This window comes from Mustelus asterias, unplaced genomic scaffold (genome assembly GCF_964213995.1).
Source record: "Mustelus asterias unplaced genomic scaffold, sMusAst1.hap1.1 HAP1_SCAFFOLD_1707, whole genome shotgun sequence".
In the NCBI taxonomy this organism is placed as follows: domain Eukaryota; kingdom Metazoa; phylum Chordata; class Chondrichthyes; order Carcharhiniformes; family Triakidae; genus Mustelus; species Mustelus asterias.
This window is the reverse complement of record NW_027591652.1, coordinates 31,563-59,013: the sequence shown is the minus strand read 5'-3', so window position 1 is coordinate 59,013 and position 27,451 is coordinate 31,563. Positions and strand designations below refer to the sequence as shown.

Here is a 27,451-nt window from a genome sequence, read left to right as displayed (position 1 = left end):
TATACGGTAACTTTTGTTGTTCTGTAATTGTAGTTCATAGTTTTCCTGTAGTTTAAATCTCAGGTATAAATTAATAACTTTTCTCGTTCCTTATTCACAATTGTTCATTTCCCGTGATGTTGAGCTCTGGTTTTCTCTTTCTGGTGTCTGGTACAGCTGTACAGATATTGGGCAGTTCAGAGCGGGGGGGTTCTGATCTCATTGTGAAGCTCAAAGGTCAGATTCACTTTTGTTAACTTTAAAATCAATTTTCCTGTCAAATATTCTCTGAATTTGTAAATAAATATTGAATGGAAAATAAAATCTGACTTTGCCAAACTCTCTTTCTGTATTTCTCTGTTGGTGTGTTTATGTGTGTGTCTCTCTGTCTCTATCTCTCTGTGTATCTGTGCGTCTCTCTGTGTATCTGTGCGTCTCTCTGTGTCTCTATCTCTCTGTGTATCTGTGTGTCTCTCTGTTTCTATCTCACTGTGTATCTGTGTGTCTCGCTGTCTCTATCTCTCTGTGTATCTGTGTGTCTCTCTGTCTCTCTGTGTCTCTATCTCTCTGTGTGTCTGTGTGTCTCTCTGTTTCTATCTCTCTGTGTATCTGTGTGTCTCTCTGTGTCTCTATCTCTGTGTCTCTATCTGTCTGTGTGTCTCTCTGTCTCTATCTCTCTGTGTATCTGTGTGTCTCTCTATCTCTCTGTGTGTCTGTGTGTCTCTCTGTTTCTATCTCTCTGTGTATCTGTGTGTCTCTTTGTGTCTCTATCTCTCTGTGTCTCTATCTCTCTGTGTATCTGTCTCTGTATTTCTCTGTATCTGTGTCTCTCTCTGTATATTTGTATATTTCACTCTGTCTCTGTGTTTGTGTCTCTCTCTTTGTTTCTCTCTGTCTCTATTTCTCTGTATCTGTGTGTCTCTCTGTCTCTGTACTTCTCTGGATCTGTGTCTCTCTCTCTGCCTCTGTGTGTATATCTCTCTATGTATCTGTGTGTGTCTCTCTGTCTCTGCATTTCTCTGTATCTGTCTCTGTCTCTGTGTTTCTCTGTCTCTGTGTGTCTCGAAGCTAAGGGCCTAGTATTTCAGGCTCTGACCTGAACCCACAATCTCTCTGACTCTGAGCGAAGATTACTACATTGAAGGTGTGAGGCCTCATCACTTTCTGTCTGGTTTAGTTTTGTAATGTTTACATGTTTAAACACTGAAACCTCTTGCCCTTGTTGGGAATATCACTGCGGTTTGAGAAAAGCAGACACTGATCCCGCACTAAACACCCCCCCAACACAGGACTGAGCAGAGTGTGTGAAATGTGACTGGTGCGAATGTGGATTGTCTTTTAAAAGTGGGTAAGAAACACTTCATTTTCAAATCTTTACCCTGCTTCTGTAGCGTCTCAGATTCCACCTAATCTGCACATCTTTGGACTGTGGAAGGAAACCGGGGCACCCGGAGGGAACCCACGCAGACACAGGGAGAATGTGCATACTCAACTCCCAACCGAGAATTGAACCCGGGTTCCTGGTGCTGTGAGGCAGCAGTGCTAAACACTGTCCACCATGTAGCCCTATCCCATGTATTGGGACACGGTGAAAAGTTTTGTTTCTTGCACGCTACACAGACAAAACATACCGTTCATAGAGTCCATTCGGGAGAAGGAGAGGAGAGGGTGCAGAATACAGTGTTGCAGTTACCGATAGGGTAAAGAGAAAGATCAGCTTAATGTATGGTAGGTCCACTCAAAAATTAACATTCTGACCAAACACTAAAGCTTTCCACAAAACAAGGCTCACAAATTCAACACCACTTTCCTTTGTCCGCTCTCCCATCATGCTGTGCGCGGAGGCTCCGATCAATGCTAAGGGCCTAGTATTTGAGGCTCTGAGCTGAACCCACAATCTGTCTAATTCTGAGGGAAGATTACTGCCACTCAGATACAGCTGGCTGCAATATCCCCTTGAAATATATCTGTTGTGTACAGAGCCACATGTTTTTTTTCCCCTGTGTCTGCTGTCCTCAAAGAACTATTGAATAATCTAAACATCCGCATTAATTATCACAGAACAAGGCCAACATGGGGGAATCGAGTATCAGGTTTAAAAGTTTATTTATTAGTGTCACAAGTAGGGTTACATTAACACTGCAATGAAGTTACTGTGGAAAATCCGTAGTCGCCATGCTCTGGCGCCTGTTTGGGCAACTTGGGGAGAATTTAGCATGGCTGATACACCTAACCAGCGCGTCTTTCGAACTGTGGGAGGAAACCGCAGCACCCGGTGGAAACCCACGCAGACACGGGGAGAATGTACAAACTCCACACTGACAGTGACCCAAGCCAGGAATCAAACCCGGGTCCCTGGCGCTGTGAGGCAGCAGTGTTAACCACTGTGCCGCCCCTCATCGATAAATTGTGCAGTTGTGGATTGCACAGGATAGGAGGGATGTGATAGCACTGGAAAAGGTGCAGAGGAGATTCACCAGGATGTTGCCTGGCCTGGAGAGTTTTAGTTCATAGAATCATAGAATCCCTACAGTCCAGAATGAGGCCATTCAACCCATCAAATCTGCACGGACTCTTACCCAGGCTTACCCCGTAACCCCACGTATTTTCCCGCTGATCCCCCTAACCTATACATCGTGGGACCCTCAGGGCAATTTTGCATGGACAATGCACCCGGAGGAAACCCACGCAGACACGGGGAGAATGTGCAAACTCCACACAGACAGTAACCCGAGGCCGGAATTGAACCCGGGTCCCTGGCGCTGTGAGGCAGCAGTGCTAACCACTGTGCTACCGTGCCGCCACTCGAACTGAAGAGAGATTTTATAGACTGAGGGTGTGATCTTACCACCTGTTGACGCCACACTCCCGCTCAGCGAGGTCGGAGAATCTGGTGACCAGCCAAATCTCCTTTCACTGCAGTGGGATGGGAAAATCCTGCCGGCCTGAACAGTGATAAGATTCCACCCTGGGGTTGTTTTCCGTGGAGCAGAGGAGGCTGAGGGGGAACATGATGGAGATGGATAAGATTATGAGGGACATCGATAGAGTAGACGGGAAGAAAGCTTTCCCCTTGGTGGTGGGATCAATGACCAGGGGGTATAGATTTAGGGTAAGGGGCAGGAGGTTTACAGGGGATGTGAGGAAAACCTTTTTCACCCAGAGGGTGGTGGGAGTCTGGAACTCTCTGCCTGAAAGGGTGGTGGAGGCAGAGACCCTCAGAACGTTTAAGAAGTGCTTAGCTATGCATTTGCAATGCCAAGGCTTACCAGGCCGTGAGCCAAGTTGGGTGATTTGTCTTTGACCGGCACAGATGCAATGGGCCGAAGGGCCTTTTCTGTTCTCTAGACCTCCATTGCTAAAACACAACCTCACTGACCCAGCTTCTGGTCATCCATCCAAATCTCTCCCTCCGCAGCTCGGGGACAAATACTGCCGCGCAATCTTCCTTTGAAGTGGCTTTGGACATTTCATTCTCCGTGAGGACTTGTCCGGATACTGGCTGCTGTTGTTGTGTTTGTCTCAGTGTCAGCTCAGCAACATGGACAACATGTTAGAAATGGCCGTCTCCCAGTGAGTGTGAGGACAGGGCAGGCTTTGAGCAAGGCCTGGGCCGCTCCCTGAAGGACACAGGGCCACCATTGTGCTTTTTGCTGACAAACAGAAAGCTTTCACCCCTCTCTCTCTCTCTCTCTCGTGTCTCATCTCACTCACATTCTGCCTCTTCCATTCACTCTGTGCTGCTTTCTGGAGGAGGCTGCCAGCTTTATCCGCCACAGAGCATCTGCCAACAAGAACATCAGATGAAACCTTCCATTCCCCAAGTCCCTCTTTCCTCTCTGCTCCTCCCTGGGATGGGAAGCTGATGGGAAAAGATTTGCAGGGCTCCAGGGACAAGGTGGAGCAGTGGGACTGGCTCGATTGCTCTAGCAGAGAGTCGACACCAGCTGAATGGGCTGAATGGCCTCCTTCATTCCGTGGCTATTCTATGGTTGACACACAATAGATAGTCAATATCTTTTCCCAAAGGTAGGGGAGTCTAAAACTCGAGGGCATGGGTTTAAGGTGAGAGGGGAGAGATACAAAAGTGTCCAGAGGGGCAATCTTTTCACACAGAGAGTGATGAGCGTCTGGAACAAGCTGCCAGAGGTAGTAGTAGAGATGGACACAATTTTATCTTTTAAAAAGCATTTAGACAGTTACATGGGTAAGATAGATGTAGAGGGATATGGGCCAAATGTGGGGAATTGGGACCAGCTTAGGGGTTAAAAGAAAAAGGGCAGCATGACAAGTTGGGCCAAAGGGCCTGTTTCCATGCTGTAAACATCTATGACACTATGACAACTTGTCATTTGGGTCTCAACTTCAAGTTTCTAGGTGTCCAGATCACCAACAACCTGTCCTGGTCCCCCCATGCCGACACTATAATTGAGAAAGCCCACCAACACGTCTACTTTCTCAGGAGGCTGAGGAAATTTGGCATGTCAGCTACGACTCTCACCAACTTCTACAGATGCACCATAGAAAGCATCCTTTCTGTATCACGGCTTGGTATGGTTTCTGCTCTGTCCAAGACTGCAAGAAATTACAAAAGGTCGTGAATGTAGCCCCGTCCATCACGCAGACTAGCCTCCCATTCATTGACTCTGTCTACACTTCCCGCGGCCTTAGAAAAGCAGCCAGCATAATTAAGGACCTCATGCACACATTCTCTCTTCCACCTTCTTCCGTCAGGAAAAAGCTACAAAGTCTGAGATCACGTACCAACCGACTCAAGAACTTCCCTGCTGCCCTCAGACTTTTGAATGGACCTGCTACATATTAGATTTATCTTTCTCTACACCCTACCTATGACTGCAACAGTAGATTCTGCACCCTCTCTTTTACTTCTCCCCGATGTACTCTATGAACGGTATGTTTTGTCTGTACAGCATACAAGAAACAATACTTTTCACTGTATCCCAATACATGCGACAGTAATAAATCAAATCAAATCAAAATCCTCCCAATTCTTTCCTCCACGATAGGTCGCAGCATTTAAAGAACACGCCCAGGGCCCAGTGCTGAGTCTGAGGGTATCTGACTGCAGTAAGGTGAGTGATACAGGAGGGTCTCACTGTCTGAGGGAGGTGAGTCTTAGCCGGGGGGGGGGCGTGAGTGACCCAGGTTAATCTGACACTCCAGGGACAGTTGGAATGGAGCTTTCCCCCGGGCTGTCCCCTCCCCGTGTCTGCGTGGGTTTCCTCCGGGTGCTCCGGTTTCCTCCCACAGTCTGAAAGATGTGCTGGTTAGGGTGCATTGGCCGTGCTAAATTCTCCCTCAGTGTAACCCGAACAGGCGCCGGAGTGTGGGCGACTAGGGGATTCTCACAGTAACTTCATTGTAGTGTTAATGTAAGCCTACTTCTGACACTAATAAATAAACTGAAACTGAAGGTCAAGGTGCTGCTGTGACAATGCACTCTTGTTTAAACACTCTGCAATGCTGAGACTGGGAGAAGTGACCACCAGGGGGCAGCATTGCAGCTTCTGTCCCCCTATTGAAACTGGGATTGTTGCTCCATCTGCTGCACAATCCCAACCCCATCCACTGGGGGCAACCTGGACAATGGCTGCAGACACACCTCACTGCGCGTGCGCCGCAATGACACCCACCGCCGGCGGCCATCTTGCGTTGCCAAGGGAGACGGCCAGCGGCCATATTCCGTTGCCAAGGGAGACGGCGGCGGCGACCATCTTGCGTTGCCAGGGGAGACGGCATCAATGCGGCGGCGTCCGCGCGCGCTGACCTCTGGGAGCATTCCCGTCCCGCACATGCGCACAGGCCGCCCCGCCCCCTCGACAAGTCCCCCTGTTGTCCCGCCAACGAGCATGGGGCCGGGCCGGAGTGGGCAAGAGGTGACACTGGGGAGGAGCAGCCCCCCCCGGGAGCGTTACAGCGACGCCTGGTGGCCAGGAAGGGCAATAGCAGCAGCACAGTCTCTGCCCAAAGGCTTCCCCAGTTCAGCTGCTCAGAGACACTGGGAATGTCTTCAAGTGGAAACTTCAGCTTCTCACATTCACCCCCTGTGTTCAGTCATTGTTTCCTAGGCAACCTCTGTAGTGACATCACAAACAACTTGTTCACATTGAAGGCCATGGCAATCTGGACCATTCGGCTTCAAAGCCATTGAGCTTTGAAATTTCAATTGAAATGTTGGAGATGAGAGTTTATCGATGCAAGTCATGTTGCATGTGGAACGCTCACGATGCCACAATTAGAGCGGTGCAGACATCTCACAGGGTTGTGTGACTGGAGGAGATGTCAGAGACGGGCTGGTTAAATATAGAGGGACAGGGTCTGAAGCTAAGTTTTGGGTAAAAGATGGCAGTGATGTTGTGACATTAATTTAGCTTCAGGTAGTTGCTGGGGAGGGGGAATAGAGAGGTTGGGGAGCGATGTTTGTATTGGGGCAATCTCTCTCTCTCTCTCTCATCATGTATATATATCAATCCATCTCTCACTCTCTATCTCTCTTTACCCATTGTGTCCAGAGTCTTGTGAAGGCGCAGACCGGTGGCAGGTCATTGCTGCCGAGGAGGACAGCCTTCAGCGCACTGGACCTGCGTTGCTGCACGGACAGCTCGAGGCACCTCTGCCTCCGACACCATCACCTTCCACACGTGTGTCTCTTCTGGACTGTGTGTGTGTCGTGTGTGACTGGTGGGGACTATACAAAGGGTTGTGAATGAAGCCCAGTCCATCACGCAAACCAGCCTCCCATCCATTGACTGCCTACACTTCCCGCTGCCCCGGAAAAGCAGCCAGCATAATTAAGGACCCCACGCACCTGGACATTCTCTCTTCCACCTTCTTCTGTCGGAAAAATACACAAAGGTCTGAGGTTATGTACCAACCGACTCAAAAACAGCTTCTTCCCTGCTGCCATCAGACTTTTGAATGGATCTGCCTCACACTAAGTTGATCTTTCTCTACACTCTCGCTATGACTGTCACACTATATTCTGCACTCTCTCCTTTCCTTCTCTATGAATGGTATGCCTTGTCTGTATAGTGCACAAGAAACAATACTTTTCACTGTATATCAATGTGATAAGAATAAATCGAGTCAAACTGAAGTGAGTAAAGATATTGATGTATCCACCCTGGTAATGGACAGTGCAGAGGCAGGAAAAGTGCCCGAAACATCAAGGTAAAAGTCCACCCCAGAGGAAATAAGAGCTCCAAGGGTTAATGACAATTAACACTGAGTAGCTGCTCATTTTAATTTAAGGGGCTTCATAGAAATCATAGAAACCCTGCAGTGCAGAAGGAGGCCATTCGGCCCATCGAGTCTGCACCGACCACAATCCCACCCAGGCCCTACCCCCACATATTTACCCGCTAATCCCACTAACCTACGCATCTCAGGACTCTAAGGGGCAATTTTTAACCCGGCCAATCAACCTAACCCGCACATCTTTGGACTGTGGGAGGAAACCGGAGCACCCGGAGGAAACCCACGCAGACACGAGGAGAATGTGCAAACTCCACACAGACAGTGACCCGAGCCGGGAATCGAACCCAGGAGCTGTGAAGCAGCAGTGCTAACCACTGTGCTACCGTGCCGCCCATTGCTGAGACAGAACAAGGTATAACAACGGCAGAGTTCAGGGAAGTTGACAAATTATTTAAAAACACATTATTTAAACCCCCTCAAATGATTCAAATGAGTTGTTTGTGAGTGACGAGATAGACTCAATATTAGAAAACAAAATGAAAGTCCAGAATGAATACGTTTTGACATCGCTGGAAAGAAATTAAATAAAACTCAATCTGAATGAGATCAGGAGAAACTCCAGGGTTATGAAAAGTTCAAAGACCAAACAGGAGCAGCAAACCATTTTGCTTAAACATCAGAAGTATTTGAATGAAATTCTGAAAATGGTTGAAGAAAATTTGGGCCAATGACCCACAGCAGGTTAGCGTGTGGAAATACTGGGAAAATACCTGGAACAAGAGACTGAGCATTTACAGACAAGAGCTGGGAAATGGAAGTTTTGCCTCGGAGAATAAATGGAACTAAGGAGGATTCTCCAAAAGGACAGTGGTGGCACAGTGGTTACCACTTCTGCCTCACGGCACCAGGGACCCGGGTTCCATTCCCAGCTCGGGTCACTGTCTGTGCGGAGTTGGCACATTCTCCCCGTGTCTTTGTGGGTTTCCTCCGGGTGCTCCGGTTTCCACCCACAGTCCAAAGATGTGCGGGTTGGGTGGATTGGCCATGATAAATTGACCCTTAGCGACAAGCTAGGGTAAATATATGGGGATAGGGCCTGGGTGGGATTGTGGGTTGGTGCAGACACGTTGGGCCGAATGGCCTCCTCTGCACTGCAGGGATTCTATGTATATTGTGGTTTAGACAAAAATACTGTGTTTACCCCAGTCCAACGCCGGCATCTCCACATCATGTTCTGCCTGAGTCAGAGGTGGGAGAAGATTCCATCAAGAGGAAATTGAATGGGAAGCTGAAGGGAAAATATTGACAGGGTTACGGGGAGAGGGTGGAGGATTGGGAATAGTGAAACTGCTCTTGCAGTGTGTCGATCCAGGCTTGACGGGCTGAATGGCCTCCTGTGCTGTCACCATTCTATGATTCACACACAAGTTAACTTCTCAGTGTCTATTAGGCCCCACTCGTTCCTCCATGATCAGTTCCAGCATTTCAAGTTCAGATCCCAGTACTTTTTAGTTGGGGCATTGAGGAGTAAAATAGAAATAGGAATGAGAGTGTCGGTGCGCTTATGTTTTTGTATTTCTGTGTGTGTGTGTGTGTGAGAGAGAGACAGTTTCTAAGTGTGTGCAAGTGTCTATTTCAATGTGTGTTTCTGTGTGTGTGATTGTGTTTCTCTGCGTGTGTCTGTGAGTGAGTGTGTGTCTGTGTGTCTCTCTCTGTGTCTTTGTGCATGTGTGTCTGTGAGTGTGTGTTTGTGTCTCTCTGCGTGTGTGCGTGTGTGTCCGTGAGTGTGTGTTTGTGTCTCTCTGCGTGTGTCCGCGAGTGTCTGTGTGTCTCTCTCTTTGTGTGTGTGTGTATCTCTGTGAGTGCATGTGCGTCTGTGTGTACGCGCGTCTGTGTGTGTGTGTGTGTATGTGTGTGTGTGTGTGTGTGTTTGTCATGATCTGTGTGAGTGGGGGAGCAGGCTCGATGGGTCAAATGGCCTCCAACTGAACATATTTGAGATTCAAATACATTGACACACATGCATGCTGACACACACACAGACACCGACACACACACACACCGACACACACACACACACACACACCGACACAGACACACACAGACACACACACACACACACACACAGACACACACACACACAGAGACACACACACACAGAGACACACACACACACAGACACACAGCCAGACACACACAGACACACACACAGCCAGACACACACACACACACACAGCCAGACACACACACACACACACAGAGACACACACACACACACACACACAGACACACACACACAGCCAGACACACACAGACACACACAGACACACACACACACACAGACACACACAGACAGACACACACACACACACACAGACACACACACAGACACACACACACACACAGAGAAAGATATACACAGTATTGACATATTTATTGACCATTTAATGTGACTGAATGCTACACATCCTGGTTTGCCAATGACACAAAACATTAGACAGCATTGTAAGCAGCGTAGCTGGAAACATCACATTGCAAAGAGTTATTCATATTTTGTCCATGGACAAAACTGGTGGAGAGGTTTCAGTGCAGGGAAATGTAAACTGACACAACTTAGATTTAAAAGGGAGAGAACAGCGTACTTTAATAAATGATGAAATGACAGAAACAGTGGAAGCTCCAAATGTCCAGATATTTCACAGCTGGATTCACACAAGACACACAGCAATGGATCTGATATTGCGGAATTGTTGTAAATGTGGTGAATCTCAGTACGGAGGCTGTCTTCATGTTACAATGTTAATCTGATCACTCTCATCAAAACAGGGTCAACATTTCTGTACAATGTGAGTGAATCATCAGCTCAAATAGTTCAGGTTCAATGTTTAAAATAACCAGTCACTTTTCTGTGGCTGCTTTGGGAATGTCAGTGGAATGTAGTTCACAGTCAAGTGTGAACAATTGTATTGGGGAATAATTGGAAGCAGTTTCCATTGAGAGCTTCCTGCATTCTGGAAATGTGTGTGATCCATTCAGAGATAGGAAATGGACGGATGAATAAAGATGCAGTTTGTTGTTAATTACATGAGATTGTCTGCCTTGAAGATTCACAAGTTCCATGTGCTGAGAGAAAGGAATGATTAAACAATGTCTATAATTCAAATCCTTCAGACAAGTGAAAAAGCAGGAGAACAACTGAACCCACAAACGCTGCCACAGACAGTATTCGAAGCTTCAACTTCATGTTTGAATGTGAAGGGCTGATTGAAATAAACAGGAGGCCACACTGGGATGCTGAGCAATTTGATTCCTGTTTTTCCTAAACTTCAAAATAAAAATCTGTGATGAAACATTCCTTGGACAGAGCAGAGGGGATTTTACTCTGTATTTACCCCATTACAGTATTTGTGTTGGGAACATTTGATGAACAGTGCAGATTAAACGTTATTCTTAACCGCTGGAATTTAAGTTGGGGGCTGATTTAATCAAACATTGAAAATAATGAGGGAAAGGGAGAGGCTGATAAAGAACAAGTTTTTCTGCTGGCTGGGAACTCTTGTCACAAGCCTACTTGTGACACTAATAAATAACATTGAAACTGTATAAAGTGTTATATACACAGATACAGTGCTGAGGTAAAGAGAAATGGAGACATGCTCCGCATTCATTACCCAGACATGGTCTAGTTTATTTTTTATAAAGAGTGACATGGTTAAATGCAGTGATAATTTAAGCAGGTCCCCTCCCTAACAGCACTGTGGGTGTACCTACACCACATAGACAGCAGCGGGTTCAAGACGGCAGCTCACCACCACCTTCTCCAGGGCAACTAGGAATGGGCAATAAATGCTGACCTAGCCAGTGACACCCACATCACAAGAATCAATAAATATTCATCTAACCCAGCACATTGTCCAATGAAATATCAATCCATACATGGTATTAATACAGTGAGAACTCAAAAAGGGTTGATTGTAGTGTCCACAGCAGCATGGTGTAATGTAGTATTCACTGAGACAACTGAGCGTATAAACAGCGACTGGGTTGAGTGCAGTGATCACTGGGAAAGGAGCGAATGTCCGGGATTCTCCGGCTGTTCACTCGTGGGGAATTCTCTGCTCTCGTTCCCCTGCCTCTGGTTTCCTGCTAGCGTGAGGTGACTTCAATGGGAAATCCCATTGACAGCGACAGGACCAAAAACTCCCTCTGCTAGTGAACGGTGTGTCACCTCTCACTGCCCAGAAAGCTGCTGAGGGGAGACTGGAGGATCCCAGAAACTATGTTAAAAATAGCCATATTGGTACCAGCAGGAAAATATTACATCCCAAACACAGTAATATTCACAATGATATTCTCCAATCAGCTGAAGGGCAGAGATTACTGATACAAGACCCAGATTGTAATAACTGAGGGAGGCCTAGGGCAGAGATTACTGATACCAGGCCCAGATTGTAATAACAGAGAGGTTTAGGGCAGAGATTACTGATACAGGACCCAGATTGTAATAACAGAGAGGTTCAGGGTAGAGATTACTAATACAATGCCCAGATTGTAATAACTGAGAGAGGTTTCGGGCAGAGATTACTGATACAGTGCCCAGATTGTAATAACAGAGAGGTTTAGGGCAGAGATTACTGATACCAGGCCCAGATTGTAATAACAGAGAGGTTTAGGGCAGAGATTACTGATACCAGGCCCAGATTGTAATAACAGAGAGGTTTAGGGCAGAGATTACTGATACCAGGCCCAGATTGTAATAACTGAGAGGTTTAGGGCAGCGATTACTGATACCAGGCCCAGATTGTAATAACTGAGAGAGGTTTAGGGCAACGTTTACTGAATCAAGGCCCAGATTGTAATAACTGAGAGAGGTTTTGTGCAGAGATTACAGATACAAGTCCCAGATTGTAATAACTGAGAGAAGTTTCAGGCAGAGATTACTGATACAAGGCCCAGATTGTCGTAACTGAGAGAGGTTTTGTGCAGAAATTACTGATACAAGTCCCAGAGTGTAATAACTGAGAGAGGTTTAGGGCAGAGATTACTGATACAAAGCCCAGATTGTAATAACTGAGAGAGGTTTAGGGCAGGGATTACTGATACAAAGCACAGATTGTAATAACTGAGAGAGGTTTAGGGCAGAGATTACTGATACAAGTCCCAGATTGTAATAACTGAGAGACGTTTAAGGCAGAGATTACTGATATAAGTCCCAGATTGTAATAACTGAGAGAGGTTTTGTGCAGAGATTACAGATACAAGTCCCAGATTGTAATAACTGAGAGAGGTTTAGGGCAGAGATTACTGATACAAGGCCCAGATTGTAATAACCGAGAGAGGTTTAGGGCAGAGATTACTGATACAAGGCCCAGATTGTAATAACTGAGAGAGGTTTAGGGCAGTGTTTACTGACACCAGGCCCAGATTGTAATAACTTGAAGAGGTTTAGGGCAGAGATTACTGATACAAGGCCCAGATTGTAATAACTGAGAGTGGTTTAAGGCAGAGATTACTGATACAAGGTCCAGATTCAAATAACTCAGAGAGTTTTAGGTCAGAGTTTACTGATACAAGGCCCAGATTGTAATAACTGAGAGAGGTTTAGGGCAGAGATTACTGATACAAGGCCCAGTTTGTAATAACTGAGAGAGGTTTAGGGCAGAGATTACTGATACAAGGCCCAGATTGTAATAACTGAGAGAGGTTTTGGGCAGAGATTACTGATACAAGTCCCAGATTGTAATAACTGAGAGAGGTTTAGGGCAGAGATTACTGATACAAGGCCCAAATTGTAATAACTGAGAGAGGTTTTGGGCAGAGATTACTGATACAAGTCCCAGATTGTAATAACTGAGAGAGGTTTAGGGCAGAGATTACTGATACAAGTCCCAGATTGTAATAACTGAGAGAGGTTTAGGGCAGAGATTACTGATACAAGGCCCAGATTGTAATAACTGAGAGAGGTTTAGGGCAGTGTTTACTGACACCAGGCCCAGATTGTAATAACTTGAAGAGGTTTAGGGCAGAGATTACTGATACAAGGCCCAGATTGTAATAACTGAGAGTGGTTTAAGGCAGAGATTACTGATACAAGGTCCAGATTCAAATAACTCAGAGGGTTTTAGGTCAGAGTTTACTGATACAAGGCCCAGATTGTAATAACTGAGAGAGGTTTAGGGCAGAGATTACTGATACAAGGCCCAGATTGTAATAACTGAGAGAGGTTTAGGGCAGTGTTTACTGACACCAGGCCCAGATTGTAATAACTTGAAGAGGTTTAGGGCAGAGATTACTGATACAAGGCCCAGATTGTAATAACTGAGAGAGGTTTCGGGCAGAGTTCACTGATACAAGGCCCAGATTGTAATAACTGAGAGAGGTTTCGGGCAGAGATTACTGATACCAGGCCCAGATTGTAATAACTGAGAGAGGTTTCGGGCAGAGATTACTGATACAAGGCCCAGATTGTAATAACTGAGAGAGGTTTCGGGCAGAGTTTACTGATACCAGGCCCAGATTGTAATAACTGAGAGAGGTTTCAGGCAGAGATTACTGATACATGATCCCGGCAGGATTTACTGTTTGATAATCCAGCTGTTTGGCCCCGTTATGAGCACACCTTCCATGGCCATCAAGTCCGGAAGTCGGCCTTGAACCCTTGAAGAATGAGAGGCGATCCCATTGAAACCGACTTAAAATTCTTACAGGGTGTGACAGGGTGGATGTAGATTGGATGTTTCCCCTGGCTGGTGAGACTAGAACCAGGGGACACAATCTCAGAATCAGGGGCAGACCATTGAAGACTGAGATGAGGAGGAATTTCTTCACTCAGAGGATGGTGAATCTTTGGAATTTTCTATTCCAGGGGGATGTGGAAGCCCAATCATTCAGCATGTTCAAGACGCAAATCGATTGTGTGAAATAAAATAGGAATCTGTGTGTGTGTTTGTGTGTGTGTGTCTGTGTGTGTTTGTGTGTGTGTGTGCATGCGTGTGTGTTTGTGTGTGTGTGTGTGTGTGTGTGTGTGCATGGACATGTTTCCGTGTGTGTTTATTACTGTGTGCGTCTGAGTGTTACTGGGTGAGAATATCTGTTTCTCTGTGTTTTCATAGAATCCTGGACTCCTACAGTGCAGAAGGAGGCCATTTGGCCCATTGAGTCTGCACCGACCACAATCCCACCCAGGCCCTATCCCCATTACCCCATGCATTTACCCGAGCTAGTCTCCCTGACGGGGAGGGACAATTTAGCACGGCCAATGCACCCTAACCAGAACGTCTTTCAGACTGTGGGAGGAAACCGGAGCACCCGGAGGAAACCCACGCAGACACGGGGAGAACGTGCAAACTCCGCACAGGCAGTGACCCAAGCCGGGAATCGAACCCGAGTCCCTGGCACTGTGAGGCAGCAGTGCTAACTGTGTGTTTGATGTGTGTGTGTTTCAGTGTGTTTGTGTGTGTGTGTTTTTGTTATGTTTGTGTGTGTGCTTTTTGTGTGTGTTTTATGTGTGTTTGTGTGTGCGTGCTTTGTGTGTGTGCGTGTTTTGTGTGTGTTGGTGTGTGCGTGTTTTGTGTGTGTGCGTGTTTTGTGTGTGTGCGTGTTTTGTGTGCGTACGTGCACCATGATCTGTTTGAATGCTGGCGCAGGATCGATGGGCCAAATGGCCTACACCTGCTCCTATTTTCCTTTGAGATTTAAATACATTGACACACATGCACGCTGACACACACACACAGAAAGATATACACAGTGTGGACATATTTATTGACCACTTAATGTGACTGAATGCTACACATCCCAGTTTACCAAAGACACACAATATTCAGCAGCATTGTAAAGAGCGCAGCTGGAAACATCAAATTGGGGATTTGGTTTGAAAACGGGTCAAAGCCTCTCTTGCTAAAGGCTGTTTGTCTATATTGTGCTGACTGTGATACACTGCCATCCTCTGCTGCCTGCTGGACATTGCTCCAGCCGCAGAGAGAGTGAAGTAGATCAGAAACTCACTGGGAGAGAATGCAGCTTCACACAGTATCCATCCAAAATGACAGGAGCATCAGCAACACACACAAGCTCCGTGTGGAGACTGAGAGGGGCTCAGTGTGGAACACAAACCTTCACACTAAACCTGGAAGGACATTGATAAAGAGTTTAAAACAAAACTGTCAGGAGGAGAGGGTGCAGAATACAGTGTTGCAGTTACCGATAGGGTATAGAGAAAGATCAGCTTAATATATGGTAGGTCCACTCAAAAATTAACATTCTGACCAAACACTAAAGCTTTCCACAAAACAAGGCTCACAAATTCAACACCACTTTCCTTTGTCCGCTCTCCCATCATGCTGTGCGCGGAGTCTCTGATCGATGCTAAGGGCCTAGTATTTGAGGCTCTGAGCTGAACCCACAATCTGTCTGATTCTGAGGGAAGATTACTGCCACTCAGATACAGCTGGCTGCAATATCCCCTTGAAATATATCTGTTGTGTACAGAGTCACATGTTTTTTTTTCCCTGTGTCTGCTGTCCTTAAAGAACTATTGAATAATCTAAACATCCGCATTAATGATCACAGAACAAGGCCAACATGGGGGAATCGAGTATCGAGTTTAAAAGTTTATTTATCAGTGTCACAAGTAGGGTTACATTAACACTGCAATGAAGTTACTGTGGAAAATCCGTAGTCGCCATGCTCTGGTGCCTGTTTGGGCAACTTGGGGAGAATTTAGCATGGCTGATACACCTAACCAGCGCGTCTTTCGAACTGTGGGAGGAAACCGCAGCACCCGGTGGAAACCCACGCAGACACGGGGAGAATGTACAAACTCCACACTGACAGTGACCCAAGCCAGGAATCAAACCCGGGTCCCTGGCGCTGTGAGGCAGCAGTGTTAACCACTGTGCCGCCCCTCATCGAAAAATTGTGCAGTTGTGGAATGCACAGGATAGGAGGGATGTGATAGCACTGGAAAAGGTGCAGAGGAGATTCACCAGGATGTTGCCTGGCCTGGAGAGTTTTAGTTCATAGAATCATAGAATCCCTTCAGTCCAGAATGAGGCCATTCGACCCATCAAATCTGCACGGACTCTTACCCAGGCTTACCCCGTAACCCCACGTATGTTCCCGCTAATCCCCCTAACCTATACATCGTGGGACCCTCAGGGCAATTTTGCATGGACAATGCACCCGGAGGAAACCCACGCAGACATGGGGAGAATGTGCAAACTCCACACAGACAGTAACCCGTGGTCGGAATTGAACCCGGGTCCCTGGCGCTGTGAGGCAGCAGTGCTAACCACTGTGCTACCGTGCCGCCACTCGAACTGAAGAGAGATTTTATAGACTGAGGGTGTGATCTTACCACCTGTTGACGCCACACTCCCGCTCAGCGAGGTCGGAGAATCTGGTGACCAGCCAAATCTCCTTTCACTGCAGTGGGATGGGAAAATCCTGCCGGTCTGAACGGTGATAAGATTCCACCCTGGGGTTGTTTTCCGTGGAGCAGAGGAGGCTGAGGGGGAACATGATGGAGATGGATAAGATTATGAGGGACATCGATAGAGTAGACGGGAAGAAAGCTTTCCCCTTGGTGGTGGGATCAATGACCAGGGGGTATAGATTTAGGGTAAGGGGCAGGAGGTTTACAGGGGATGTGAGGAAAACCTTTTTCACCCAGAGGGTGGTGGGAGTCTGGAACTCTCTGCCTGAAAGGGTGGTGGAGGCAGAGACCCTCAGAACGTTTAAGAAGTGCTTAGCTATGCATTTGCAATGCCAAGGCTTACCAGGCCGTGAGCCAAGTTGGGTGATTTGTCTTTGACCGGCACAGATGCAATGGCCGAAGGGCCTTTTCTGTTCTCTAGACCTCCATTGCTAAAACACAACCTCACTGACCCAGCTTCTGGTCATCCATCCAAATCTCTCCCTCCACAGCTCGGGGACAAATCCTGCCGCGCAATCTTCCTTTTAAGTGGCTTTGGACATTTTATTCTCCGTGAGGACTTGTCCGGATAGTGGCTGCTGTTGTTGTGTTTGTCTCAGTGTCAGCTCAGCAACATGGACAACATGTTAGAAATGGCCGTCTCCCAGTGAGTGTGAGGACAGGGCAGGCTTTGAGCGAGGCCTGGGCCGCTCCCTGAAGGACACAGGGCCACCATTGTGCTTTTTGCTGACAAACAGAAAGCTTTCACCCCTCTCTCTCTCTCGTGTCTCATCTCACTCACATTCTGCCACTTCCATTCACTCTGTGCTGCTTTCTGGAGGAGGCTGCCAGCTTTATCCGCCACAGAGCATCTGCCAACAAGAACATCAGATGAAACCTTCCTTTCCCCAAGTCCCTCTTTCCTCTCTGCTCCTCGCTGTCTTTCCAGAGGAAATGGGATGGGAAGCTGATGAGAAAAGATTTGCAGGGCTCCAGGGACAAGGTGGAGCAGTGGGACTGGCTCGATTGCTCTAGCAGAGAGTCGACACCAGCTGAATGGGCTGAATGGCCTCCTTCATTCTGTGGCTATTCTATGGTTGACACACAATAGATAGTCAATATCTTTTCCCAAAGGTAGGGGAGTCTAAAACTCGAGGGCATGGGTTTAAGGTGAGAGGGGAGAGATACAAAAGTGTCCAGAGGGGCAATCTTTTCACACAGAGAGTGATGAGCGTCTGGAACAAGCTGCCAGAGGTAGTAGTAGAGATGGACACAATTTTATCTTTTAAAAAGCATTTAGACAGTTACATCGGTAAGATAGATGTAGAGGGATATGGGTCAAATGTGGGAAATTGGGACCAGCTTAGGGGTTAAAAGAAAAAGGGCAGCATGACAAGTTGGGCCAAAGGGCCTGTTTCCATGCTGTAAACATCTGTGACACTATGACAACTTGTCATTTGGGTCTCAACTTCAAGTTTCTAGGTGTCCAGATCACCAACAACCTGTCCTGGTCCCCCCATGCCGACACTATAATTGAGAAAGCCCACCAACACGTCTACTTTCTCAGGAGGCTAAGGAAATTTGGAATGTCAGCTACGACTCTCACCAACTTCTACAGATGCACCATAGAAAGCATCCTTTCTGTATCACGGCTTGGTATGGTTTCTGCTCTGTCCAAGACTGCAAGAAATTACAAAAGGTCGTGAATGTAGCCCCGTCCATCACGCAGACGAGCCTCCCATTCATTGACTCTGTCTACACTTCCCGCGGCCTTAGAAAAGCAGCCAGCATAATTAAGGACCTCATGCACACATTCTCTCTTCCACCTTCTTCCGTCAGGAAAAAGGTACAAAGTCTGAGATCACGTACCAACCGACTCAAGAACTTCCCTGCTGCCCTCAGACTTGTGAATGGACCTGCTACATATTAGATTTATCTTTCTCTACACCCTACCTATGACTGCAACACTACATTCTGCACCCTCTCTTTTACTTCTCCCCGATGTACTCTATGAACGGTATGTTTTGTCTGTACAGCATACAAGAAACAATACTTTTCACTGTATCCCAATATATGTGACAATAATAAATCAAATCAAAATCCTCCCAATTCTTTCCTCCACGATAGGTCGCAGCATTTAAAGAACACGCCCAGGGCCCAGTGCTGAGTCTGAGGGTATCTGACTACAGTAAGGTGAGTGATACAGGAGGGTCTCACTGTCTGAGGGAGGTGAGTCTTAGCCGGGGGGGTGCGTGAGTGACCCAGGTTAATCTGACACTCCAGGGACAGTTGGAATGGAGCTTTCCCCCGGGCTGTCCCCTCCCCGTGTCTGCGTGGGTTTCCTCCGGGTGCTCCGGTTTCCTCCCACGGTCTGAAAGATGTGCCGGTTAGGGTGCATTGGCCGTGCTAAATTCTCCCTCAGTGTAACCCGAACAGGCGCCGGAGTGTGGGCGACGAGGGGATTCTCACAGTAACTTCATTGTAGTGTTAATGTAAGCCTACTTCTGACACTAATAAATAAACTGAAACTGAAGGTCAAGGTGCTGCTGTGACAATGCACTCTTGTTTAAACACTCTGCAATGCTGAGACTGGGAGAAGTGACCAACAGGGGGCAGCATTGCAGCTTCTGTCCCCCTATTGAAACTGGGATTGTTGCTCCATCTGCTGCACAATCCCAACCCCATCCACTGGGGGCAATCTGGACAATGGCTGCAGACAGACCTCACTGCGCGTGCGCCGCAATGACACCCACCGCCGGCGGCCATCTTGCGTTGCCAAGGGAGACGGCCAGCGGCCATATTCCGTTGCCAAGGGAGACGGCGGCGGCGACCATCTTGCGTTGCCAGGGGAGACGGCATCAATGCGGCGGCGTCCCCGCGCGCTGACCTCTGGGAGCATTCCCGTCCCGCACATGCGCACAGATAGCCCCGCCCCCTCGACTGACCCCCCCCCCCTGTTGTCCCGCCAACGAGCATGGGCCGGGCCGGAGTGGGCAAGAGGTGACACTGGGAGGAGCAGCCCCCCCCGGGAGTGTTACAGCGACGCCTGGTGGCCAGGAAGGGCAATAGCAGCAGCACAGTCTCTGCCCAAAGGCTTCCCCAGTTCAGCTGCTCAGAGACACTGGGAATGTCTTCAAGTGGAAACTTCAGCTTCTCACATTCACCCCCTGTGTTCAGTCATTGTTTCCTCGACAAAGTAGTGAAGAACATTGGGAGAACATGCTCCCAGCTTAAGAATTCCACAAAATCAGCAGAATTGTAAAATTATGTCAACTCTTGTACTCTGATGTGAAGAAGTAATTTTATATCATGGGCAGTCCTCATTTATTGGGAGACTAAGAGGCGTTACCCAATGACAGGATTGGCTTGTTGCTCAGTGTTGTCAAGAATTGGCCACCGAACAACATTGGTTGTAGCCCAATAACTTTACCTGCTCCTGCCTGTCTTTCTCTGCGCCTCTGGTTCTCTGTTCACCTCGGTGTCCATCCTGCACTCTCAATATTTTGGCGGCTAATGTCTGTCTCCTCTCTCTGTGTCTCAAAGCCCCTCTCTCCCTCAACCGTTTTCCAGGAACGTGCAGAATTTAGAACATGCAATTTCTCCCAGTCTCCTATTTCAATAAATTCCCCAAGCCCCATTAGGGGACAGCTGATGTGTTAGCCAAAATATCAACATGACAACTCTGAGGAAAGTTTAAACTTGAAGCAGGTGCACTGAAATCCGACAATCTGTCAGATAAATGTGAGGTTGGAGTCAAATTTACGTCCTTTCGATGTGTGGAGAGAACTTTAATAAGAGATCGAATCTTAGCAGTATTGCTGTGGTTTCAAATTTTGTAACACGAATATAGTTTAACAGAAAGGCCTGGAACATTCAAAACAGATAAAGCAATTAATTGATGAGGATTCAGACTGAAGTTCGTATTAGTTCCGTGCATGAGTCCACCTGAATTTAAGTATATTATAATAAGAATCATGAGAACAAGAAAAAATACAGCAGCAAAATCCTGCAACAAGATCTTCCAGTAATCTGAGAATTCACTGATCTCCCATTTACCTCACATCACCACCAGAGGGCGATCCCTCACCGTGTTTTTGTGTTCACTGTTTCAGGAGCGGGTTCCATAACACATGGATATGTTGGGGAGCCACAATCCAAGAGAACAGGATGAATTATTCAATTACACAGTTAAAGGATAGAGAGCAGTAATGCAGGAGAACTCTGCTTTAATTGTTGGAATACACGATGATATGTAGCAGAGCAGTAATCTAAGAGAACTGGATTGCTTGTTGGATTACACAGTGAGATGTCACAGAGCAGTAATCAAGGAGAACTGGATTAATTGTTAGAATACACTGTAATATTTACAGAGCAGATATGGATGCTAAATTTGCAGACAACACAAAGATAGGTAGGAAGATAAATGGTGAAGTGCGTGGAAGGATACGATAAAGAAACATAAGTAGGTTAAGTGAATTGGCAAAGCTCCGCCAAATTGAGTATAATGTGGTCAAATGTGAAAATGTCCATATTGGCAGGATGAATATAAAATACACTTAATATTTAAACGGTGAAAGATTACAAAATTCTGAGGTACAGAGGGATTGGGCTGTCCTCGGGAGGGCTGTGTTGTTCACTGGATTTACTACAATAAAGTTTATAAAATGTCTATCTCATTGATGAAGCACAGGCGACAAACTGTCAGGACTGCTCCTCTATAGGTTTTTGTACGACTCGCATTAATCTTTACAACACTGTGCGTCCACTGCACAGAAATAGGTAGCAGTGTCTGTCACCCGAGTGTCGCCAACACTCAGAGCGCTTCGTTTCTCTGCAACAATGTTCCGAGCCCTGATCCTGCCCTGATCGCTGGTACCGCTCACCAGGTGCTGCACGGTTCGGTCCGGGTATTGTCTGTACCATTGTAGGACCAGTCCAGCTGCTGTAGTGGAACAGTTCAACGATGCCAGGTCTCCCTCGGTAACCACCACAGACTCTGGGGACTGTGATACCTCTTCACTACCAGCGGCATCTGGGAAGGATATGTAGATATGCAACAACATCATAAAATTAAAATCTCATACTGCAATACAATGTTGCACAATAAAGTACAATTGGACGCATAATACAAGATAACAACAAAACAGAATACTATTTAACAGAACATAGCATCGCTAATGTGTGAAATATCGCTGTCAGAAATAGCGACCACACTTACACTGAGGGAAGAGTAAGAAATCCAGGGAGATGATCACTAAAGCGAAGCTGAGCTTCATGTCGGATCCTATCGACACTTGTAAAACACCTCCAATCAGCTTGGCTCATGTAGATCAGGCCCAGGACAGGGTGATTTGGTCGCTCGCCCTGTCTTGTCAGCCTGGATCTGAAATGTCTCAACTTGTTGAGACTTTGAATTGGATTTGATTTGATTGAATTGGAAAAGTATTTTTAAAAAAGTTGTAGAAAGATCTCAGGACAGGAAAAGCTCCTGGGAAAGCAAAGCTATTGGACATGAATCTGAGCCCAACACCAGTTATACTCTCGCGACCAGAGCTGGATCTCTGGGACTTTTGATCAGGAAGTGAAATAGTGAGGGAGCTCCAGCATCGATAGGGTGTGGGGGAGGAGCGTGCGCAAGAGTCAGAGCATCCCGCATTGTGACGTCAGAGCAACAGGCATTGTGACATCAGAGTATCCGCCTCTGTGACGTCAGAATGCGGGCATGTGCGGCGTCACCATGCAGCCCTTTGACGTCAGTGGGTCTGGTCTGAGGGACAGAAACATCTCTCCCGGAGCTGATCTGAATCTCCAGCCCTGAGTTTGTGGGAATTTACAACTGATCAGAAACTGGTTTAACCTGTAAACTGATTTGATGGCGGATCTGCCGGTCTGATCGGGTTCTGCAGTTAATTTTCTCGGTCATAGCTGGAAAATAAATGGGTGAATGTTGAGTCCGAGGTTAATGTGGTTCCCGCTGGGTGTGTGTTTTATGCGGCTGAGAACAGCACTGCTCACAGTGGCTGTATCTATCCAGATTCTAGCCTTTGTCTAACATCAAGTGTAATTTGCTAATCCTGCACTTGATAGAAATCAATAAGGTTACATCGAGGTTTCTTTTGAATCATTTTTTAAAAAAACGCCATCTGGGCCTTTTGCTAAGATGAAGCTCAGGTCAAGCACTGGAAGAAATATAATACCTGCTCCAATCAGCTAGGATGTTGTTAATCAAGCCAAAGACTGGAAGAATGGGCCCTGTGTTGTCAGCTTCGATCTGCAATGTCTCTCTTGCAGCGACCTTTGAGTGGACCAATTCGGTTTTTGATTGGATATAACTGAAACAGAAAGCAGGCATCTCGGTCTTTGGGCTCGGATCAAGCATCAAATCGAGCCCAAGATCTGGTGCGATGCTCTTTCATGTCAGCTTGGATTTTTTGCGAGGACCATGAATTAGATTCAATTTGAATTGGTTTTGGGGGCAATTAGGAGATGGATTCTGGCTTGGCCAGTCCGCTCTCTGCATTGGCTTTGCAACGTTAAGCAATTACTATTTTACAATCCGACAGACAGGAGCTCCCGAACACAATGCAAAGTGCAGGGTTGGATTGGTTTCCATCATAAATTCCGTAAGTGAGTCCTTATTCTGATCAACTCTTCAGAGTCCAATTTCTCCAGCTGGAGATGGAGAGGTTTGGCTGCCTGACCGGTGCTGTTGCTGTTGTTTGTTTCACGATTGTCTGCAAACATGAGTAAGACTCCCTGCGAGCGCAGTTCAATATCATAAAGCTGATGTTGATTAGTGAGTGCCAGAATAAAACAAAGACAATCCTTGCAATATCATGTTTGAAACTTGAAAAAAAAACTACTTCTGTTTCTGTCTCATCATTTGAGGACAATAAGTAAGTGACATAATTTCCAGGACTCAGATCTGAAATACATGTTCAAACACGAATCAATCATATCGGACTGTGTTTAAATTTTAGGCTGAAATCGCGATTGGGAAATTACTTTAAATGTGTTTATTCCACAATTGCCTATCTGAAATTCCCCCTCCCCACCCCCAGAACACCCAGTTGCTGCCTTCCCACATTGTCGCTGTTCTCTCTGTAAAAGGGAAGTTGAAGCAAGTAAAACCTCGTTCCAATCCGCACTCGCATTAAACTGCTATAGTGTCACTGGATCCTCTCAGCTTACGTACACGCTGCCCTCGAAGCGGCTGCGGGGCTGATGAGACGCTCGCACACCTCCTTGTGGAATGTGCCTTTGCAAAGAAGGTCTGGAGCCAGATGCAGTGGTATTTGTCGCGGTTCGTCCCGGGCAGCTCGGTGACGCAGGACTCTGTGCTCTACGGGCTGTTTCCGGGGACGCACACCGAAACAAACATCAACTGCTGCTGGAGGGTCATCAACTCGGTGAAGGACGCGCTTTGGTCCGCCCGAAACTTGCTGATCTTCCAGCTGAAAGAATTGTCCTCGACCGAGTGTTGCAGACTGGCACATTCCAAGGTCCAGGACTACGTGCTCAGGGACGCGCTCAAGCTTGGGGCAGCCGCCGCCAAGGCACAATGGGGAAAGGCCACCGTGTAAAGCGTCTCAACTGAGGCAGACCGAGGGCCGGGTAACTGCAGAATACCCTCGGCCTGAGTAACTGTGTGCCAACCTGAAAAATAACGGCACACAGTAAACTCTGACACATGTATATAGTTTTAAGAAATGAAATATAACAAAATGTAATGTTTTTGTAAATAAGCACTGTATTGTACTGTAAAAATGATTCTTTTTTGCACTGTTTATGACTTTTGGATCTGTCATTTTGCAATGTTTTATTGGAGAGTTTTTTTTGTGAATAAAGTATATTTTTGAAATTAAAAAAAAACATGTGTCGCAGTGGTGTTTTTAGTCCTGTTGCAGGAGACCTGGATTTCAGTGAGCAGAAATATCCCAAGCTGAGATATAATCAGTGTGCTTGTGAGGAAAATCGCTACATTGTTGGGGGCCAGGGGTGGGAATGAAGTCGCTGGTCTGATTATTGAAACAGAGAAACACTGGGTTGTGAATTGTGTCAGAAAACATTTGACAGACATTCAAAATGAGAATGAACATTGATGGCAACCTGTTCTCAGGGATTGTTTTAAATAGCACAATGACAACCTTGCGAAATGTATATGTCAATATAAGCTGTCCCTTAGGCAGCAAAATACTCTAATCAAACAGACCCTTTGATCAAAGAGATCGTGAAAAGGAGAGTGAAGATGGGGAAAGTGCTGCACAATAATTCACACAGGCAAGAAAATGTCATCAAAGGTTGAAGCGTGAGTTAAGGAACTGTAAATGTATTTTTAGGATAGTTGCAAGTTAAAAATTCAACTGTGGCTCAGCCGTTCGTGTTGAGTGTTGTGTTTAGTTTTGATATTTTGTTTATGACCCTGTGACTATCACTGTCGAGACAAAATAATTATTTCTGTTTATCAGTGTGGGAGCGCCCTCTGCTGATCACTAACCGGAACTCCCAGTCTGGGGTTTTTGTGCGGGGTTCGCTCCATCTGTACCAGTGTGGGCTCCATGGCACAGAAATACACGGCGCTGTCGGACAGAACAGCTCTGGCGATATTTAAAGGAACAGTATTGTTTCCTTTGTGTAAAGCAGCCGAGAATCTATCTGAGAAATCCGGAGACTTATCAGTATTGCCCGAGCCATATATCATCATCAAATATCTCAGAGCTTGCCCGGGATACTGGATGTACCAGAACACAGCTTGAAAAGCAGCTGTCGAGCTTTTACAGTCCAGTGTTACGTTCTGTCCTTCCAGAACCGATAATTCAGATCGATCTTGAAACACTGAATCTTCAGCATTTCCCCCTGTAACAAAACACAGAACACACTCAATATCTGGGAGGGAAGAGAGCCCATGGGACAGACACTGATCATTTAAACATTGGCTAGAAAAAGAAAATGCTCGAAATTTTCAGTAGATCTGACAACATCTGTGAGAGGCGAACAGAGATAATGTTTCAAGTCAGGATGACACTTTGTCAGAGTTTATTGACTCACCGGGCAGCAAGACCATTATTATCAGCAAACAAAGTAAGGAGCACATGGTGTCTGGTTTCGGGTTCGGCAGAAATGAAGCAGTATTTGAAATGTGTTGACATTTCTGTTCTAATATTCAAGCGGAAATTCATATCAGCGGAAACGTAATTTACTCAGAAATTATGGGGCGTTTCCCAGCGACAGGATTGGCCGCTTTCTCAGGATTGATGGTCGTCGGGCATCAATCAGCGTTCGCTCGACTAATAAGCTCTGGGTTTCTCTTTCTCCCTGTCTTTCTAGGGTTCTCCGGCTCTCTCTTCGTTTGGAGCCTGTCTATCTCGCTCTGTTATTCCGCCTCTGTTTGTCTAACCCCCATTGCTCTGCTTCTGACCGTCTCTGTCTTCGCACTGGCTCTACGCTCTTATCTTTCTCCCCTTCTCCCTAGAGTTCAGAGTTCAGACAATCCGATTTCTACCACTGTCCCATTTCAATGAGCCCACTAAATTACTCATTCTATTCGAGCACCAAATGTAGATAAAGTTAATAACCAGCACTTAAGGGGTAACATCATGATGGAAAGATTTAAATGTAAATACTAAAGAATATAGAGAGTGAATGTGAATCCAGGGTCATATTTACATCTTGTGTTATTATTTTAGAGAAGGCATGTTATCGGAATCTTGATGGCTTCATATTGTTTAGAATGAGCTTTTATAACCACTATTAATTGAATAAAGCGAATCGCCAGCAATTAAAGTAACGGTGGGATTATCCCTCATGTGTACGCTCAACTGAGTTCAATTGCATTGGAGTAGTAAAAGGATGAACAAGAATAATGCAACATAATCATGCAGCAACGCCCTTTTGTTCTTTGAGAATTCGATGATTTTCCAGGAAATGACCAGTTACCTCAGATTGCCGCCAGATGGCGGTGCCTCACCATGTTTGTGTGTTTACTGCAGCGGGTACGGGAAGCATAACTCGGCGGTATTGCTGCTGGTCTGGTTTCCCAAGGCGTCCAGAGGCTCTCGGAAATAACCCTGTGGCTATCACGTACTACGTTAATTGTATTTCCCTTTCTGAAATTCCTGAGTGTGTTTAGGCCATTGAATTTCTCATTGTACCCTTTTGCTTCTCTCACTGACTATCTCTCTGTTTCTCTTGTTGTCTGTTCGCCTGTCTCTCTTTATGTTTTCGTCTGTACTGTCTCCATAAATCTGCAACTGCTCCCTTCACAGTTCCTTCACCGAACCTTCATCTATTTCCCTTCCTGTATCAGTCTCTCCCTCATTTATCTTACTGTCTGTCCCACTATTTATCTCCTTGCCTCTCGCACATTTCTCTCATTCCCTTTCCTCGTGTTTATATCCCTGTAACTCCATCTGTTCCTCCTAATCTGTGCCGCTCCAACACACCCGGAGGAAACCACATTAACCTCTGCACTGTAGGGTTTCTCTGATTTCTCCATCTGTTCCTCCTAATCTGTGCCTTGACTTCTATCACGGTCTCGGGCTCGAGTTCACCCACTGTCTTTCCATTCGTTCATCTTCATTCCTTAGCTTGAAGATTTCTGTGTTGCAGCATTTGTTTCCCTCACGGGATCAACATCTAAATTCACTGTTGTACAAATCGTGTATTGTTTTATTTACAATCGCAACGCTCTGAAATCTACCGTTGAAGGCGAAGAGTTCAGCGTCACCAGGTCACGCCATGACAACGAGATTAATGTTCTTGAGGAGCCGTCACAAAAAATAACATTCAGTATGAGCGTGTTAGACCGATCAAATAAAACCACAGACATCTGAGGACTTT

At 46.4% G+C, this 27,451-nt stretch overlaps 1 gene segment (V, D, J or C); it reads right to left on the bottom strand.

The window, feature by feature from the left end:
- Nucleotides 1–21,351: 21,351 nt before the first annotated feature.
- On the bottom strand, nt 21,352–21,888 carry LOC144488608 (T cell receptor alpha variable 17-like). The segment is given in 2 exon segments: nt 21,352–21,644; nt 21,831–21,888. Coding segments are annotated over 2 exon segments (351 nt in total).
- Between the last annotated feature and the right edge of the window lie 5,563 nt (nt 21,889–27,451).